The sequence below is a fragment of the Sciurus carolinensis genome, chromosome 2, assembly GCF_902686445.1.
Source record: "Sciurus carolinensis chromosome 2, mSciCar1.2, whole genome shotgun sequence".
Lineage (NCBI taxonomy): Eukaryota > Metazoa > Chordata > Mammalia > Rodentia > Sciuridae > Sciurus > Sciurus carolinensis.
The window spans coordinates 171,680,385-171,697,393 of NC_062214.1; the positions used below are offsets into that span (position 1 = coordinate 171,680,385).

At 53.2% G+C, this 17,009-nt stretch overlaps 1 protein-coding gene across 6 annotated transcripts in view; it reads left to right on the plus strand.

Moving 5' to 3' along the window:
* The window catches only part of Papln (papilin, proteoglycan like sulfated glycoprotein), a 37,051-nt gene that overhangs the window by 2,829 nt on the left and 17,213 nt on the right, over nt 1-17,009 (plus strand). For 4 of the 6 annotated variants that reach the window (XR_007107105.1, XM_047540313.1, XM_047540315.1 and 1 more), the window contains exons 3-15: nt 4,607-4,722; nt 5,538-5,598; nt 5,810-5,912; nt 7,483-7,613; nt 8,836-8,959; nt 9,446-9,526; nt 9,612-9,784; nt 9,894-10,020; nt 10,509-10,635; nt 10,991-11,056; nt 11,538-11,745; nt 12,266-12,448; nt 12,599-12,740. Coding sequence is in view for 5 of the 6 variants with exons in the window: in XM_047540313.1 (XP_047396269.1) it covers nt 4,607-4,722; nt 5,538-5,598; nt 5,810-5,912; nt 7,483-7,613; nt 8,836-8,959; nt 9,446-9,526; nt 9,612-9,784; nt 9,894-10,020; nt 10,509-10,635; nt 10,991-11,056; nt 11,538-11,745; nt 12,266-12,448; nt 12,599-12,740 (1,642 nt within the window). In the remaining variant the exon portion in view is untranslated. The remainder of the gene's footprint in view (nt 1-4,606; nt 4,723-5,537; nt 5,599-5,809; nt 5,913-7,482; nt 7,614-8,835; nt 8,960-9,445; nt 9,527-9,611; nt 9,785-9,893; nt 10,021-10,508; nt 10,636-10,990; nt 11,057-11,537; nt 11,746-12,265; nt 12,449-12,598; nt 12,741-17,009) is intronic. The other 2 variants (XM_047540316.1, XM_047540317.1) reach the window with 1 other exon arrangement.

The following is a 17,009-nucleotide window of genomic DNA, read 5'->3' on the forward strand; positions in this document are numbered from 1 at the left end:
TGTCCTTGAGAAGGTGGTGGGTGCCCTCCACTGGGCCCTGGCTAATGCTGAGCCCTCTCCCTTGGTGGTGCACCAAGGAGGAACGTCAGGTGGAAAGGACACCAGGACCAGCGGAGGTGTAGGGCAAGATGGGCCATCCCACCAGACACCTGTAGTCCACCTGGAACCGAATACTGCTGTCCCTCAGCTGGGCTGTTTGAGTCTGGATTTGGGGTGCCTGTCACTTGCTCTGCTTTTGGGGTTTGCACCTAAGCAGAATTGTCCAGTACAACCTTCAGGAGAAGCTCTGCATCTGAGAGATGATCTGCTGTTCAGGAGGAGGTCACGAGGTCCCTTGTGACTATCCAACACCTGACATGTGGCCATTGCAACTGAGGAACTTTTAAATTTGACTTGATTTTTATTTAAGTAGTCATAAGTAGCTAGCGGCTACGGTATGAGAGCAAAACTTAGCGGATACAGGAGGCCAACTGGCCATCAGAGTACCTGTTTCATTAAAAGGGGCCCAAAGGATGGGGTTCCTTGGAGAAGGTACCTGGGGCCTGAGGATATGCAGGGAATGTTCTAGATTGCAGGACCCATTTTGGGGAGGAGGGAGTCTGCTCTGCTCCTGGAGAGCTCTTGCTGGGGAGACCACAGCCCTGCCCACCCTCTGTGAGGCAGGCACAGATGAGACAGGCAGGACCCCTGCACCGAGAAAGGACCAACACGGTGTGCTATTGAGGGCAGGGGCAGTCCGCCTCTGCAGAAATGCAGGTGGAGGACCAGCAGGCAGGCAGGGATGGAGGTCAGTGGTGGGCACTGCACGGTCCTCTAAGTGCCCAAGGATCCAATACTGGTCACAGAGCCATGGGTGGCCTACAGCCATCCTTCTCTGCTACCTGCCAGCTTCCCACCTCTGCTACCCTGTGACCCTTGCTTCCGAAATGCTATACTCAGATCCTTCAGGGTGTACTCATGTCCCAGCTGCATGCAATCCAAAGCCCAAGTGGAGAGGTCAACATGACCCCAGGACAAAATCCCAAAGCTAACCCATACCAGCTGCATGACCCTGGCCAAACCACCAAGCCTAAGATTCCTCTAATCTGGGAGTTGTAATGCCCACCCCACACGCTGTCCACTCAGATGGAACAAATCAGAGCGCCCTGGGTCCTGTTGGGTCCTTTCTCCCTGGGGAACACCTGGAGTCGTCTGCCTCCTCTCATTCCCAGCGTCTAGTCCCAGGTGGGGCTGCTCATGGCCTGGGCTGAGAACCCTGCTCCCGCTATCCTCTACCTGTCTGGTGGAGGGGTGTGGCCCAAGCTGGAAGCTCAGCTGCCTTCATTTCTGGTTCTAGCTGGGGGCAGGGTCCACCGCGAGATCCCCAGCACCTGGGGATCATTCTCAGCACTGGCAGGGTTGACTTGAACAGAACGAATGGATGATTGAAGGAGATGGCTGGCCTCCATTCCCATGAAAAAAGGCTGGTTCCTCATCCTCCATTCCCACCGGCCTCCCCTCCATCTCTCTCCTTCCCCCATACACCACCTTAAGCAGAGCAGGCCAGCTGATTCCCCTGGAAACAGCGCAGCAGAAAAGGGGGCTCCTGATTTGCTCCTGGTGGGGATGGGAGGAGGAGTGAGTGGGTGCCAAACACAGCATAGGGCAGGCAAGGACAGGCCCAGGGTGAGGCTGGCTGCATCAGCCCTTTCTGGCTTCACACCATCATGCAGCTTGTGGTCTGGATAATTATAGGGAATAAAACGTGCTGGTGCCACTCGAGACTGAACGTGTTCCTTCCGTGGAGAGACGGTATGGAGAGGTGCAGACAGCACAGCTGGGGACACCCAGACTAGGGCTCTCCTGCTGCCTGCTGGTGGCCTGGTCTGTGGATGCCATTCTCACAGGTGCTGGGTGCAGGAAGCAGGAAAATGTTTGTAAGGCGCCTGGCCAGGGGCTCACCTTCTGGAGAGCCCTGTGTTCGTGCACATGCCTGTAATCCCAATGACTCAGGAGGCTGAGGCAGGAGGATCACAAGTGTTAGAGGCCAGCTTCAGCAACTTAGTGAGACCCTGTCTCAAAAATTAAAAAGGACTAGGGACACTAGTAGAGTGCCCCTGGGTTCAACCCACTGTACACACAGAGCCTGTCGTCAACCCAGTTCCCCACTTCATCCTGATGGACACAAGGCGCTCCATGGCAGGGAGGTCCCACTTCACCTTGACCGCATCAGCTGGCCCAGCCCCTCCTTGGGGAGTTGGGGCTTTGGAGAAGCTCAGGTAGCTGGACTAGGGGACTGAGACAGACATGCAAGCAGGCCTTGGTCAGAGAGCAATAGCTTGGCCAGGCCCCAGGGAGAGAAGGCAGCAGCCCTGTCACCATGGGTAACCAGGCTTGGTCCAGATGGGGAAGAGGTGTTGGAATCCCAGCCTGCACTGCCCCTCAGCCCTGGAAGGCCACTCCCCACCACTCAGTCACTTCCCCGTTAAAATAGAAACTTAATCCAAGTAAAATCAGTTTAAATTTCATTGACAGATTACTTTGATACTTTGGCTCACTGGTTTTGAAAGCTTGTAGCTTTTGTGCCACTCAAGACTGAGAGCCAAGCCCTTTGTGTGACTGCCCTTCCTTCTTGGTTGTGCGCATGGCTCAGGGAGTTCAGTGCAGTTTGCGTGGCTCTGGAGTTCTGGACTGTTACCAAGCAAGGGTGACTAGGTGTCCCGCACTAGAGACGAGCAGCCCTCTGTCGTCACCTGAGACCATTGCAACAGTCCCAGCGAGAAGAGCTCACATTCTCACCTGAGCTTTCTCCATGGGGGACACATTTCCCCCCTTGAAGATTCTTATATGGTAACACCCTAAAATAAAGTCCTCTTCCAGAAAATGAGACATGTTTGCAGTATGTCATCTACTTCCTGGCAAGTTAAGTCGAATTCCTGTCCAGCTTTAGCACTCACCTAATGTCTCATTTGGTTGCCCTGGAGAGGCAGGCGGGAGTACCGCCCCAGGAGAGCGAGACCTGGAGTGAGGCTGGCCTGCCCTTGTGCCCAGTTGTTCCTCTGTGGCTTCCTCTCTTTCTGCCTCACATTTCTTATGCAATGGGCTCTGCTAGGTTGTTCTGAGGAGTACATGAGAGAACGTGGCTGTAGTGTGTGGACTTCTGATGCTCGCTGCAAAGTGTCAGGTCTTTCTGGTTTCCGGGACTTAGAATCCTTCTATCTTTACTTACGAAGCCTCTGTTCCCAAATTCCCTCACAGACTAAAAGGCTGCTCCAACTCCAGCCATCTAGCTGTTTTCCATCCAGCAGGAAGGCATGAGGAGGAAGAGGAAAAGGACAAAACACATGCAGGTTCTCTGCAGGAGATTGCTAGAGGCTGCTGCCCAACACTTACATGCCTTTGACGAGAACTTAGTGATACAGTCACAGTTAGCTGTAGGAAGTTAAGAGAGTCTGGCTAAACGTCAAATTTTCAAAGATTCTCACCTAATGGGAAAAGGGGAGTGGATGTTGAGGTACTCCTGGAAGTCTGTGCCACAGATCAGCAGGAAGAGACCACAGAAACCTCCCTCCAGGATTAGAGTTCCCAGTTTAATAGGCCGGAGCTATAGAAACTTCTGGAAGTAAGATTACCACCTAGGACAGAAGCAGGTGCCACAAGGCTTGGTGTGGGAACCTGGTGAAACACTGCATTGCCTAAGGGTGACATTCCCTGTCCTACCCAAGGTCTTCCTGCCTGTTTATGTGTCCATCTTGGAGGGGTTCATGCTCATGATCCGTGGGCTCCAATCAAGGGGATGTGTGCAGATCTCTTGGTTCTCAAGCTAGGCTCTGCCCTGATCAGGGTGTATCATCGTTGGAGGTGGGGGGATGGGGGGAGTCTCTGTTCCTAACTTGGCAGTTTTCCCACCATGTCTAGCAAACAGTAGGAGCTCAAGAGTTGCTGCTGGTGGTGGCTTCTTTACCAGATGAGAAAACCACAGCTGAGTGAGATTGGGTGATTGATCCAAAGACTTGCAGCTGTGTTTCCCTGTCCTATGTTGCATCCCTTTTTTTCCTTTAGAGTCCCCGCCCACATCAATGTTCCATCAAAAACCTGTGCACAGCCCTGGCCATAAGGCCACTCTCCCAGGGAGCACCCTGGAAGTTCTGGCCCTTCCCTGCTGCCTGGACACTTTCAACACCTTCTCTCACATACTCAGGCCTGGCTTAGTTCCTTATGGTGAAACCTGGTTAATTTAACTCTTATTATTTATTTTATTTTGGTACCAGGAATTGAACCCAGGGGTGCTTAACCACTGAGCCACACCCCCAGCCCTTTTTATCCTGAGAGGTTTTTGCTAAGTTGCTTAGGGCTTTGCTAAATTGCTGAGGCTGGCCTTGAACTTGTGATACATCAGCCTCCATCTCCCAAGCTGCTGGGATTACAGGTGTGCACCACCATGCTGCTCTGCTGATCCTTAATTTTGTAAATGAGCATTTTGGGGTGCTAGGGCAGTGCTGTTGTGTCCTATAGGCTTTGTGAACAGGTGGGGGAGTGGTTTTAGGCGATGGGCTCTCGTGGGGGCTCCTACCTCAAAGCCCTGATGGGTAAAACTGATTCCCATGCCTGAGTGTGTCTTTTTCAGGCTCCCAAGGTGAGGCGGCAGAGTGACACCTGGGGCCCCTGGGGCCAGTGGAGCCCCTGCAGCCGGACTTGCGGAGGAGGCATCAGCTTCCGGGAGCGCCCCTGCTACTCCCAGAGGTAGGAGACTAACATGAGCCCAAAGAGGGCAGGCGCAAGGGAGGCTGGCTACTGGGTCAGGCGAGGCATCAGGGGCTAGGAAGCCACACTCGCTTTGGAAGCAGCCTCAGTGGAGTGTAGGAAAGCAGATCGTTTCCTGTGTACCCACGCCCATTTCAACCATCAGCCTTGATTTGGAGGAGCTGGATGGTCTGCTGCTTGTACCCCTGAACCTCAGGCACCTGATTTGTAGTAAAATATTGCAGTGAATTTTTGTGGAGTTAATGAATAATCTTCAACCAACAATCTCTAATTCCTGTGGGTTTTTAAATATTATTTTGCCCCCTGCAGCTTTGTCAATATGGATGTTCGCCACTTCAGTGATTTATTATTTTCTGCACTCTGATAGGCTCTGTAGAGGGGTGGGACCCAAAGAAGCATAATGAGGCCCGTCCATCCAGCTCAGTCCTGAGAACATGAGTGAGAAATTGGAGGGGTGGGAGGGAGAGAAAGGTGTGATTCTAAGTGCCCTCTACTTACTCCTTAAATCGCAAACTAACCTTACCGGTGGGTCAATATTACAGCCATTTCCAAGGGCAGAATTTGGATCTTCCCTGGAAATTTGCTTTAAGGAGGCCTATGGTGCCAGCTAGTCAGGCTTCTGCCACTTCTCCGGTAGGCACATGGACTAATTATGCCCACCCAAGGGGATTTGTGGGTGAGCACACCCGCCCCACCTAGCCGCCCCTCTGACCCAGCCTTGCCCACCTGGAAGCCCCACGGAAGCTGGGGGCCGGGGCAGGCATGTCGAGGTCTTCCTGGTGCTCTGCCCACAGGAGAGACGGAGGCTCCAGCTGCGTGGGCCCAGCCCGAAGCCACCGCACTTGCAGCACCGAGGTAAGGGCCGAGCGGCCCCGGGTCCCGAGCCGCACGGAGCTGAGGTCCGCGGGGCGCCTCCCTGGGCGTCTCGAGCCCTTCGCACCCCGCACCCCTGGAGCGGCCTTGCGCGCCGCAGCTGGAGGCTGAGGACCCAGGGCTCCCAGGCCGGGGAGGTGGGAGGGGACAGGTTCCGGCGCCCACGCTGGACCCACTTTCCCCTGCCGCGCAGAGCTGCCCCGACGGCGCGCGGGACTTCCGGGCCCAGCAGTGCGCGGAGTTCGACGGCACCGAGTTCCAGGGCCGGCGGTACCAGTGGCTGCCCTACTACGGCGGTAAGCGCTTGGCGTCCTGGGGTCTCCTGAGTACACCGACTCGCAGTCCTTGTCACCACACTATAGATGCCTGGTCACATGTCTTCCAGAATCTCCAGGACCCCTAGCACGTGCCCATGGCAACACAGTACGGTTGTCATTTTGGGTCTTTTCCTGGTCTATGCGTATATTCTGAAAGCTCTGGTGCATGCGTAGCGTTTCGAGCGCAGGTTTTGTTCAGTCTGCATTCTGAGGCTCCGCCTGGTGCACAAAGGTGGAGGTGGGGAGTGAGGGGTAGCGTCGGTGCCCCTTGGGGCAAACTGCAGGCGGGCCTGGGAGGGGTTTGGTCAAGCAAGATCCCCTTGCCCAGAGCCTGGGACCTGAGGACATGGTCTGGGTAATGCTGAGCAGGGTGGAGGTCATTAATTTTTAGAGAAATACAATTCAAGATAAAAACCCCAACGTGTACATAATTAAAACATTTTAGGTAAGTCAAAAGATGCCTTGGGATAATCCTGGGTGGGTTTTCACTTCTGGAGACAAATGACTTCTGGAAACTCCATGAGTTTTTCTGGATCCAAATCAACCAACACTGAGTAGTTTGTCCTGTGTATGCTGTGTTGGGGGTTACCCTGGCCGGTAGGAGTGCCCACCCAGCCTCTGGGAGGTGGAAGTAGCTTTGGCACTCAGTAGTCCTCCTGGATCCTGAGGTGGATAGGTGCTAAAAATAATTCTTATATATCCACATAGAAAAATGGAAACAAAAGAAATGCTAAAAAGAATAGGCTAGGAGTGATTGCCTTACTCTGCAGTTAAGATCCTGTTATCACTTTGGGCTGTTTATGTGTAATACCTAGATATTAAATACAGGAAAAGTCACCCTGCCCTCACATCTTTCATATGGTCACTGTTAGCATTTCATTCTAGCCCTTTCTATGTTTTCTCTGTTTGCATAGAGAAAATAATTGCACAGGCAATTATTACATAGTAATTTCCATTTTTCTTTTCCATTTTTGATCCCCTGTGCTGGGGAATCAAACTCGGGGACTGGCACATGCTAGGCAAGTGCTCTACCACTGAGCTACACCCCTGGCCTTTTTAATTTTATTTTGAGACAGGGTCTTGCTAAGTTGCCCCAGCTGGCAACTTGTGAGCCTCCTGGAGTAGCTGGGATTACAGATGCCATTGTGCCCAGCATCATTTTGTGTTTTAAGCATCTTCCTGTGTTAATGTACAGTCTCCATAATTACCATTTTAACTGCATGGTCAGCGCGCACACTACCTCGTTAATAATTAGAGTTGGCTATTAAGACCTGAGCCGCTCTAATGCTGGGGTAGACCTCCTTAAGGATGTAGCTTTTTCCTTATTTTGAGATTTCTTCTCAACTCCATCCTCAGAGATACAGTAGTTTCATGGAGGAAACTACTCCTCCATGAGTAGTTGGGATAAGGGTGAGATTCTGTGCCACTTGGGGGCTGTGGCAAGGCCTCCTCTCCAAGTCACACATGTGCTTCTGGGTCCTGCCTGAGCTCCTGCTGCAAGGCCAAGCCTCGGGCCTGGATCTCAGCTGTGCCCTCTTGCCCACCCTAGCCCCAAACAAGTGTGAGCTGAACTGCATTCCCAAGGGGGAGAACTTCTACTACAAGCACAGGGATGCTGTGGCGGACGGGACACCCTGTGAGCCTGGCAAACGGGATGTCTGTGTGGATGGCCGCTGTCGGGTGAGTATGTCCTTGCCCTGCTCTGAGCTGGCTGGAGGCCTATGCAGATACCTATTCAGCACCAGCAGAGCCAGGTGGCTGTCAGGAGCCTGATGTCTTCTCAAGTTACCAGGATCCCAAGCCTAACTCCTAGGATGCTTTACAGCTATCACAGATGTGCTCTGACCCCCTTATCCTTGCCCTTTAAGAATGCTGCCCTTGTAAAAGAAACTCTGGGTGGCATGCTAAAACTGACTTCAGTGAAAACCAAACCCGTGCCAGGTGCTGTGGTGCATGCCTGCAATCTCAGTGGCTTGGGAGACTGAGGCAGGAGGATCGTAAGTTCAAAGCCAGCCTCAGTGACTTAGCAAGGCCCTAAGCAACTCAGCAAGATGGTGTTCTCAAAGTAAAATATAGGGCTGGGGATATAACTCAGTTGGTGGAGTGCTTGCCTTGCATGCACAAGGCCCTGAGTTCAGTTCCTAGCACCTTAAAAAATAGAAAATAATATGTATAAATATATTTTAATTATATAATTACATATTATATTACAAACATAATATTTACATATTATTATAATACACATATATAATTATATAACTATATATATGTGTATCTACACACACACACACACACACACACACATGGGCTGGAGATGTGGCTCAGTGGTTAAGCACCCCTGGGTTCAATGCCCTGTACCAAAAAAAAAAAAAACCACTCCCAATCCAAGCCCATCCTTAAGGAATGGCTGCAGGTGCTTGAATGGTACTGCTGCTAGAACTCTCTCCTCTTGGTTTTAATCTCCTCTGGGTCAAAGTCAGGCAGGTGCTTCCCATGAGGTGTGACGAGGTGGCCTCCAGCAGCTTCGGGTCCCTGCAGTACCAGTTGGCAACTCCCAGGGGACGGCCTCTTCCCCAGCAGCCCCCGAGGCCTGGGTTGCCTCTGCTCTGTCTTGGCCTCACCATGAACCACTCTCTGAGGAGGGGGATTGACCTGTTGGTTTGCCAAAAACCATGTTTGGGGAGCTCCATCCAACTTGTGGGGGGAGAGGTGATCACCTGGAGTTAGGGTGTAGTCACCAGAGAAGGGGAGATGCCACAGGCCAGGTTTGCTCAGCCACCCTGGCTTGCAGCTGAATAATTCCCACGCACCTCTGTCCTGCCTGGAATATGTGGTGTCACCTGTGACTGGAATCCTGGTGTGTCCGTGTCTCCCTCTGCTTTCTCATATCCCTCCCTGACAGGCTGTCGGCTGTGACCACAAGCTAGACTCATCCAAGCAGGAGGACAAATGTCTGCAGTGTGGGGGGGATGGCACCAGCTGCTACCCCGTCACGGGCACCTTCAATGCCAATGACCTCAGCAGAGGTAGAGGGCCCTGCGGGGGGTCTGCTGCCTGCCTGGTGCTTACCTGTCTTCCTCTCTGGACAAGGCTTCAGGCCAAGTGGCCTTCATGACACCCAGTGGGTCTCTTGGGTCTCATCCTAACCACCCCCTGTGGCTGCAGGATGGAGGCCACACTCTTAACAGGAGCCCCTGCCTGACTTGTCCAGTCTGATCTCATACTGCTGACACCTAGAAGCCCCTTCTCATCTCTGTCCCCCTGGTCCCAATCCTGTCCCTTCTCCCTCCCTACCTGCTCTTACTGTCCCAAGCCTTCCTGCCTCTCTGGCCTTCATAAAGCTTTTTCCTCTGCCAGGAACACTGACCCCCAAGCAGCCCAGCCTGCCTGTCTCCCCCTCCCTGCCTCTGTGCTTCTTAGCACTTGAACCCTCAGGGCAGCGCCTTCCTGTGGTCGGAGTGGCGCCAGAGGAGAGTAGCTCAGACCCCCACCCCTGCATCTCTGCCCACTAGGCTACAACCAGATCTTCATCGTTCCCATGGGCGCCACCAGCATCCGCATCGAGGAGGCTGCTGCTAGCAGAAATTTCCTGGGTGAGGCAACAGTTTGGGTGCTGGCTGAGCTGGGCTGCGTGGGAGGAGCCTCTGCCCCTGGCCTAAGGCACTTGTCCCTGCACAGCGGTGAAGAACATCCGTGGCGAGTACTATCTCAATGGGCACTGGACCATCGAGGCCGCCCAGGCCCTGCCAGTGGCCAGCACCATCCTGCAGTACGAGCGGGGCGCCGAGGGGGACCTGGCGCCTGAGCGGCTCCAGGCCCGGGGCCCCACCTCAGAGCCCCTGGTCATTGAGGTGAGCAGGGACCTGGGTTGCACAGGGCCTTGCACAGAGCTGGGTTGGGAGACTTGGCCTGAGGCTGGCCAGGGGGACGCCTGACCTCAGCAAGGACCCTCCCGCACAGCTCCTCAGCCAGGAGCCTAACCCCGGTGTGCACTTCGAGTACCACCTGCCCCTGGGCAGCCCTCACCCGGGCGTCTTCAGCTGGAGCCACGGCTCATGGAGCGACTGCAGTGCCCCGTGTGGTGGCGGTGAGCACCGGCAGCTGGGGGAGGAGAGTGGGTCCTGGGTTCCAGGCACTGCTCGCTGCCACCCAGGTGGGCAGGTAGCAGCCTTCTCTCTCCCCAAGGCCGTCCCCTAGGCAGGGGGTGGTGAGGACAAGTAGGTGAGAAATCTCATGTTGTGAGGTCACCTTGGGGACAACCGGGGGTCTGTAGGATTCCACGCAGAACCCCACACCTCAGCTAAGAGGGAGGACTTTAGCATATTCCATTGGGAGTGGAGGCCAGGCCAGTAGCTGAGGACCAGGTGTCAGGCACAGCTGTCACTCTCAGCTAAAGCTCTGAGCCTTGGTTTCCTCGTCTGTAAATTGGGGATGATGATCGCGCCCACCTCAGAGGGTCATCCGAGGCTTAATGAGGATGACCTGTGGGTCAAGTCCAGAGCAGTGCCTGTCCTGGAGAGAGCATTTCCCGAGGGTTGACTGATGGCTGTCCTCCTTGGCTCTGACCCCTCGCAGGTCACCAGTCCCGCCTGGTGTTCTGCACCATCGACAATGAGGCCTACCCCGACCACCTGTGCCAGCGCCAGCCTCGGCCAGCTGACCGCCGCCCCTGCAACCCTCAGCCTTGCCCGCAGACCAAGCGGTGAGGCCCTCAGGGCCCCTTCCTCTCACGTGGGGCCCCAGAACCTGGGTGGGAAGGGAGGGGTGTCTCTCGGGTGCTTTTGGAGTAAACAAAAGCTGGGGGCCCAGGTCTCCGCGCAGCTGTGGCTGGGTGGCGGCCGTCTCTGAGGGAGGCAGTGGAGGACCCTGTGCATGAGGCCAGGGCTGTTCTCTCCACCCTCGTGTGCCCATGCAGTACTCAGAATGCCCAGGCTGGGGACAGTCCTGGAGGTCCCTGTCTGAGCCACTGGGGGCTTAGCTTGGCAGATGCTAGGGGCGAGTCAGGGGTCTGGCTAAGGGACTGTCGGCATTGGCAATGCCTTTGTTCGTGCACAAAGGATCTCTTACCTGCACCGGCCCGGAGCCTGGCGCCGTGCTGGGGCGCAGCGTGTGTGTGGGAACAGGTAATCTGGGCCACAGGCTCCTGCAATGCTACCGCCTGGCCTTGGTGGCAGCTGTCCTTGGGAGATGGTGGTGGGCTTGGCTTTGCATGGTGTGTGGGGGTCGCCCTTTCCTCCAGGGCCACACATGGGGGAGCCCAGCCCATCTAAGACTTTTCCATGGAAGGTTGGTCACAGGGAATGTGTCTGGCTGGGGCGATAGGGACCTGGTGAGAAGGAGAAGGGATTTGGGATGAGAGAGGATAGGGAAGCTGAGGAGCAGTGGCCAGGCTCTGAGTTGTCAGGATCCCTCAGATGGCCATTGAATAGTGGGGACATGCCTGGGAGGACCTGCTTGGTGATCTTTGTGCAGAACTCTCTGTCCCCACCCTCACAGGCCAGGATGGTCAAAGGGTGGGTGGGGCTGGAGGTAGGGTCCTCAGTCTGCTCCTGTGTGTGAGCCGCTGATCCCAGTCCAGCCTTACCCAATTCCCATCCCCACCAGCTGGACGGCAGGGCCATGGGCGCCCTGCTCAGCCTCCTGTGGAGGTGGCTCCCAGTCCCGCTCTGTCTACTGTGTCTTGTCTGATGGGGCTGGTGGCCAGGAGGCAGCCGAGGAGGCTGCGTGCGCAGGCCTGCCTGGGAAGCCCGCGACCACACAGGCCTGCAACCTGCAGCGCTGCGCAGCCTGGAGCGTGGAGCCCTGGGGAGAGGTGAGTTCCCGGGCCCCAGCCAGGCTGGGCTGGAAACCAATAGCTGGGTCTTAGGCCTGGGCGGCAGCAGGCGGGGCTGGAAAGCTTGTCCTCTGCTGTGGAAACTGAGATCCGGGGAGGACATAGGTGGTTGTCTTGGAAGCTGTGACCAGGACTGGGACTAGAAGCAGGTTCCTGGATTCTGGTCCTGGGCTCTTCCCCCTTCTCTAGAATCCCAGGCTGGGTAGGGAAGACTTTGCCTTGGCCCGAAGAAGCAACTGGTCATGTAGTTTGAGGGCAAGGAAGGGGCTCCCAGGGACTGGGACTGCTGGTCATTGCTTCAGCACCTACACATACTCGAGTTACAAATGAAGGGGTGTGACCTGGCGTTGGCTGCCATGGTCAGACTGTGTGACCTCAGGGGAGTGACAGCCTCTCTAGGTCTGGAGGCAGGACACAGGCAATGGGATGGTTATGCCCTCCATGCCAGGCTGATGTCCCCTGGTCTGGGGCAGTTCCTGCTGACGGCCTGTCCTTGCAGTGCTCTGTCACCTGTGGTGTTGGCATCCAGAGGCGGAGTGTTACTTGCCGGGGTGATGAGGGGTCTCTGCTCCATGCCTCCGCCTGCTCCTTGGAGGACCAACCACCCCTCACTGAGCCCTGTGTGCGTGAAGCCTGTCCCCTCCTCAGTGACCAGGCCTGGCACGTTGGTGCCTGGGGTCTCGTGAGTGTCCCTTCCCATACCTGCTGACCAGCCCTGGTTCCTCCTGCTTGGATCTGGTGTGCACCATGGGGTACCTTCCCTTTCCCCTCTTCCCTGTGGGTGTCCCAGCCTTAGAGTCTCTATCTCCCCACTCCCACCCTCGGGCCCTAGTGCTCCAAGAGCTGCAGCTCTGGGACTCGGAGGCGACAGGTGGTGTGTGCCATTGGGCCGCCCAGCCACTGTAGGAACCTGCAGCAGCCGAAGCCCATGGAGGTGGAGCTCTGTAACCGGCAGCCCTGCCATCTTCCTCAGGGTGAGGACAGGAGGGAGGGCCGCCGACTGACTTTCCCACTCACTGCAAACCAAGCCGCTCTCCTGCGGGGGCCTTCGCTGGTGGGGTGCGGGCCCCTGACTGCCCTCTCCGCCTCTGTGTCTGCTGAAGCCGTTGCCTTGCAGAGTCCATCTCTGCAACCGCGGAAGCCAGCCCGCTTTCCTCCACGGGAGGCCCCCCCTGGCGCCCCCGCCCCCAGCAGCCCTCTTGTCTGTGCCCCTCCCGGCGGGCTGCGTGGTGGTTGGTGGTTGGCGGTCGGCCTCTTAGTCCTACTAGCTATACGCTCTTGGAGGGTGGAGTCCAGTGTGGGGGTCCTCTCTGCCACGTTCCGCATGGAGGAGAAAAGGGTTAACTGCCGGAGGAGGATGTTGGTGGTTTTTCTGTCTATTACCCAAAAAACTTATCTACTCCATGAACACACGAGAGCCAATGCTCTTTTTATGAGAGGGGTGTGAGGGGTCCGGCCATACCAGCTCTGGCCTCTTACAACATGGAGTCGCCCAACTCTCCTTCATTTGTAATATACAGGTAAAGGGGGCCAGGACCGGGAGGAGCCTCTTCTGTGATGGACAGGATAGGGTGGAGGTAGGGAGGCCATTCTCTTAGGGGAAAATTCCAGAAGGAGACAGGGAACCACTCCCACACAGCGCCACATGCTTCCCGGCAGTTCCTAGAAGCCAGGCCTCTGCGTCCCATGGCTCAACCTCATCTGATTCTGCTAAATAAGGACGGCTTCCCATAGTCCATGACTTCCTTATTCCTCCTGTGCCCCCCACAGAACGTGGCTGGCAGGAGGGAGGTACTCAGCGCTTGTGTGTTGAATGCCTGGGTGCGGGGTCGCGGTGGGGGAGGGGGGCGTCCAGGCAGGAGGGCCTGTGGAAGGAAGGGCACGGGGCCAGCTCTTGCTGGTGTACAGATGGGACACTGAGGAAGGGGGTGGGTTATGGGTGAGCTGAAGGGTAGGGTTTTGTAGAAAGATGTTTGATTTTCAAGTGCTAGTGATGGGGACTCTGGACTATTGAGACCTTGAGGTGGGGACAATAGGACACCGGTGGAGGCATATGGCAGGGGGGCTAAGAACCAATGTCTGAGTCCACAGTAGAGCATTTCATCTACTCTAGGCTGACCAGTTGTGTGGCCCTCAGCAAGCACCTCTCCTCTGTCCAGTCTACTTTGGGTCCCAGGTCACAGTTCCTGAGCATGTGGAGTTTGGTGGAAAGTGTAGGTGGCAGTGGTGGTAGTGAGCCTGTGTGGGCAGGTCTGGTCTCAGTGACCATCTGGAGGGTCCCCAGGACCAGAGCTTGGGCCTGGGCCTGGGCCTGGGCCTGGCTCTGGCTTCTGGCCTTACAAGCAGGAAGACACTTGGGACTCGCAGGTGTGGGGCTCTGGATGAAGCTACTCTGCTGCCCAGGGCCCTGGTAGCTTCCAGGAAGAGGCAGTCTTGAGCGTGCCCAGGGACTCATAGGGGGCACACAGTAAAGCAGGAAAGAGAGGCAAGAGAAAGGACATACATCACTTTTATAGTTATAAAGATAGCAATGTACGTTCAGTGTAGAAAACTTGGAGAAATTAGAATGTAGTATATAAAGAATTAAAATTGCCTTTAACCCCATCCATTAATGGGATTCATCTTTAGGGTGTTTCCCTGGAATGTGTAATTTTGATTGTGTTTCTTCCCCTTTGTTATATTCTCTGTGTGAACATTTTCCATTCTCATAATTTCTAGGGCTTCCACAGAAGTCCACAGGGGTGATCATGTAGAATTTAGGTGGCTTTGGTGTTATGAGTAATTAAGGCCATAGTGCCTACTGGTGTGTGCCAGAAGGAAGGGGAATGGTCTGGGGTGTCCCTTGAGGAGATCTACCGAGGATTCGGTGTCCAGTGCTCTCTCTGCTTCTTTCTTTCTAGACCCTAGAGCAGTACTCTTCAAAGGAAGTAGTCTAAGTCATGTATGTCATTTCAGATTTTTTAGAGTCACATTAAAAAAGCAAACGGTGACCTGAGAGTGAAGTTCAGAGGTAGAGCACTTGCCTTGCATGTATATGGCCCTGGGTTCTGTCCTCAGGGCTGCAAGTTTAAGACCAGCCCAGACAACTTAGTGAAAACCTGTTTCAAAATAAAAATTTAAAAAAAGGCTAGGGATTTAGCTCAATGATAAGAGTGTCCCTGGGTTCCATCTCCAACCACAAAACAAACAAAAAAGAACATATTTTATTTGATCCAATATAAGTATTTTTGGTATGTATTCAGCATTTTTTCCCCCTTTGGTACTGTAGATTGACCTCAGGAGCACTTTGCCACTGAGCTACATCCCTGATCCTTCTTATTTTTTGAGACAAGGTCTTGCTAAGTATGCCTGGCTCAACATAAAAATGTTTGAGTTGGCATTCTCTCTCTCTCTCTCTTTTTGTAGTACCGGGGATTAACCCCAGGGCCTTGTGTGTGCTAGGCAAGTGCTTTACCACTGGGATGTACTCTAGCCCTTGCATTCTCTTTTACAAGATTTAAAAAAATAAATAAATTAATTAAAAAAAAAACTGTCTTCAAAATTTAGTGTGTAATTTATACTTATGGCTCATATTAATTCAGATGCTAAATTTTCACCAGAATGCTTGATCTATAACTAGATTTCATGAAATTTGGAGCTCAAGTTAGTACAAACATACTTAAATGTTTTCCAATAAATTAATCAATATTGATTTTAAAATTTAAAATTTAGTTGTGTGCAATGAAATGAAATTGAAGACTCAGTTCCTCAGTCACTCTAGTCTTATTTTAAGTGCCCTGGAGCTGTGAGACCAGCCCTGGGGGTGGGGTGATGCTTTTCGGGCTGGTTGGATGATGGAGGGCCTCAGGCTTGGGACTGGAAATGCCCAGGGGAGACACTGACTATTTGGAGCTGGAGAGTGACACCATGAAATTTAGGAGTACAAATTTGGCCCCTGCCTGAGGATCAGACCAGCTTGGAGACAGATGGGATGCAGGAGTCTGTGGGAGCCGACTACAGAAATTCCTGCACTGGAAAGAACTCTGGGACCTTTCATGCATGAGGCCCTGGGTTCCATCACCAGCACTGATTAAAACAAACAAAAATGGTGGGAATGAAGGCAGAAGCTGGCCCGGAGGGCTTGCTGTCCAGGCCCTGGCCTGAGTTAAGCCTGCAGAATGGAAGAGTCATATAAGGAGAAGCCAGAAGGCAGGACAGGCTTGGCAGAGACGCGTTTAAATTTGAGGTGACCAAGGGACAATGGGCAGAGATTCCAAGGCTGTGAACACAGGGCCAGGGATAAGGTGGGCACTTGACTTGGGAGATATAGAAATGGCAGAAAATGTAAATCGGCCTCATCCCAGGTTCTGACCTGGCTATGTTAGGAAATAAAATTAAGGATTTTACTGTACACTTATTGGTATCGTCCAGTCCTAAATTATTATTTTCAGTATTCCTGGGGACTGGCAAGCTGTATCCATGTAGAAGGGGAATATTACTAACGTGCTTACTGTAGAAAATTAGAAAAAAATATATATGGGGAGCAGCCACATACCCACCATCTAACTTTTCTACATTGAGTTATTTTTCACTTTTATCAATATGGAATTAAAAAATATTTTTGGTTGTAGATAGACACAATACCTTTATTTTATTCATCTACTTTTATGTGGTGCTGAGGATTGAACCCAGTGCCTCACATGTGCTAGCCAAACACTCTACTACTGAGCCACAACCCCAGCCCTTGATATGGAATTTTTTATAGTGAGGTCAAATTTATATAATATACAGTTAACTCTTTAAAAGGGTACAGTTTGGTGGTATTAATGTTGTTATTTCAGACTTTTTTACATATAGACATCCTAGTGGGGCCAAGTGTTGTCTCATTGTGGTTTTGATTTGCATTTCTTAATGATAAGCAATGATGAACATCTTTTCATATGCTTGGCTGTTTGGGGAAATGTCTAAGTTCTTTGCTCATTTTAAAAATTGGATTATCTTTTCATTGTTCCAGATTTTTTTTTTTTTTTTTTTTTTTTTTTTTTGAGGATTGTGTGTGTGTATATGTGTGTGTTGGGGATCCAACCCAGAGCCTTGAGCATGCTTGGCAAGTGCTTCACCACTAAGCTATACCCTCAGCCCAGTTTAAAAACAAAACAAAACAAAACCAAAAACTACCATATTTTGCCTTATGTGGTTGGGATGCTCATTTCATATTTGGTACTTCTTTTTGCTGGGCTCTGCCCCATCTACGCCCATGGTCT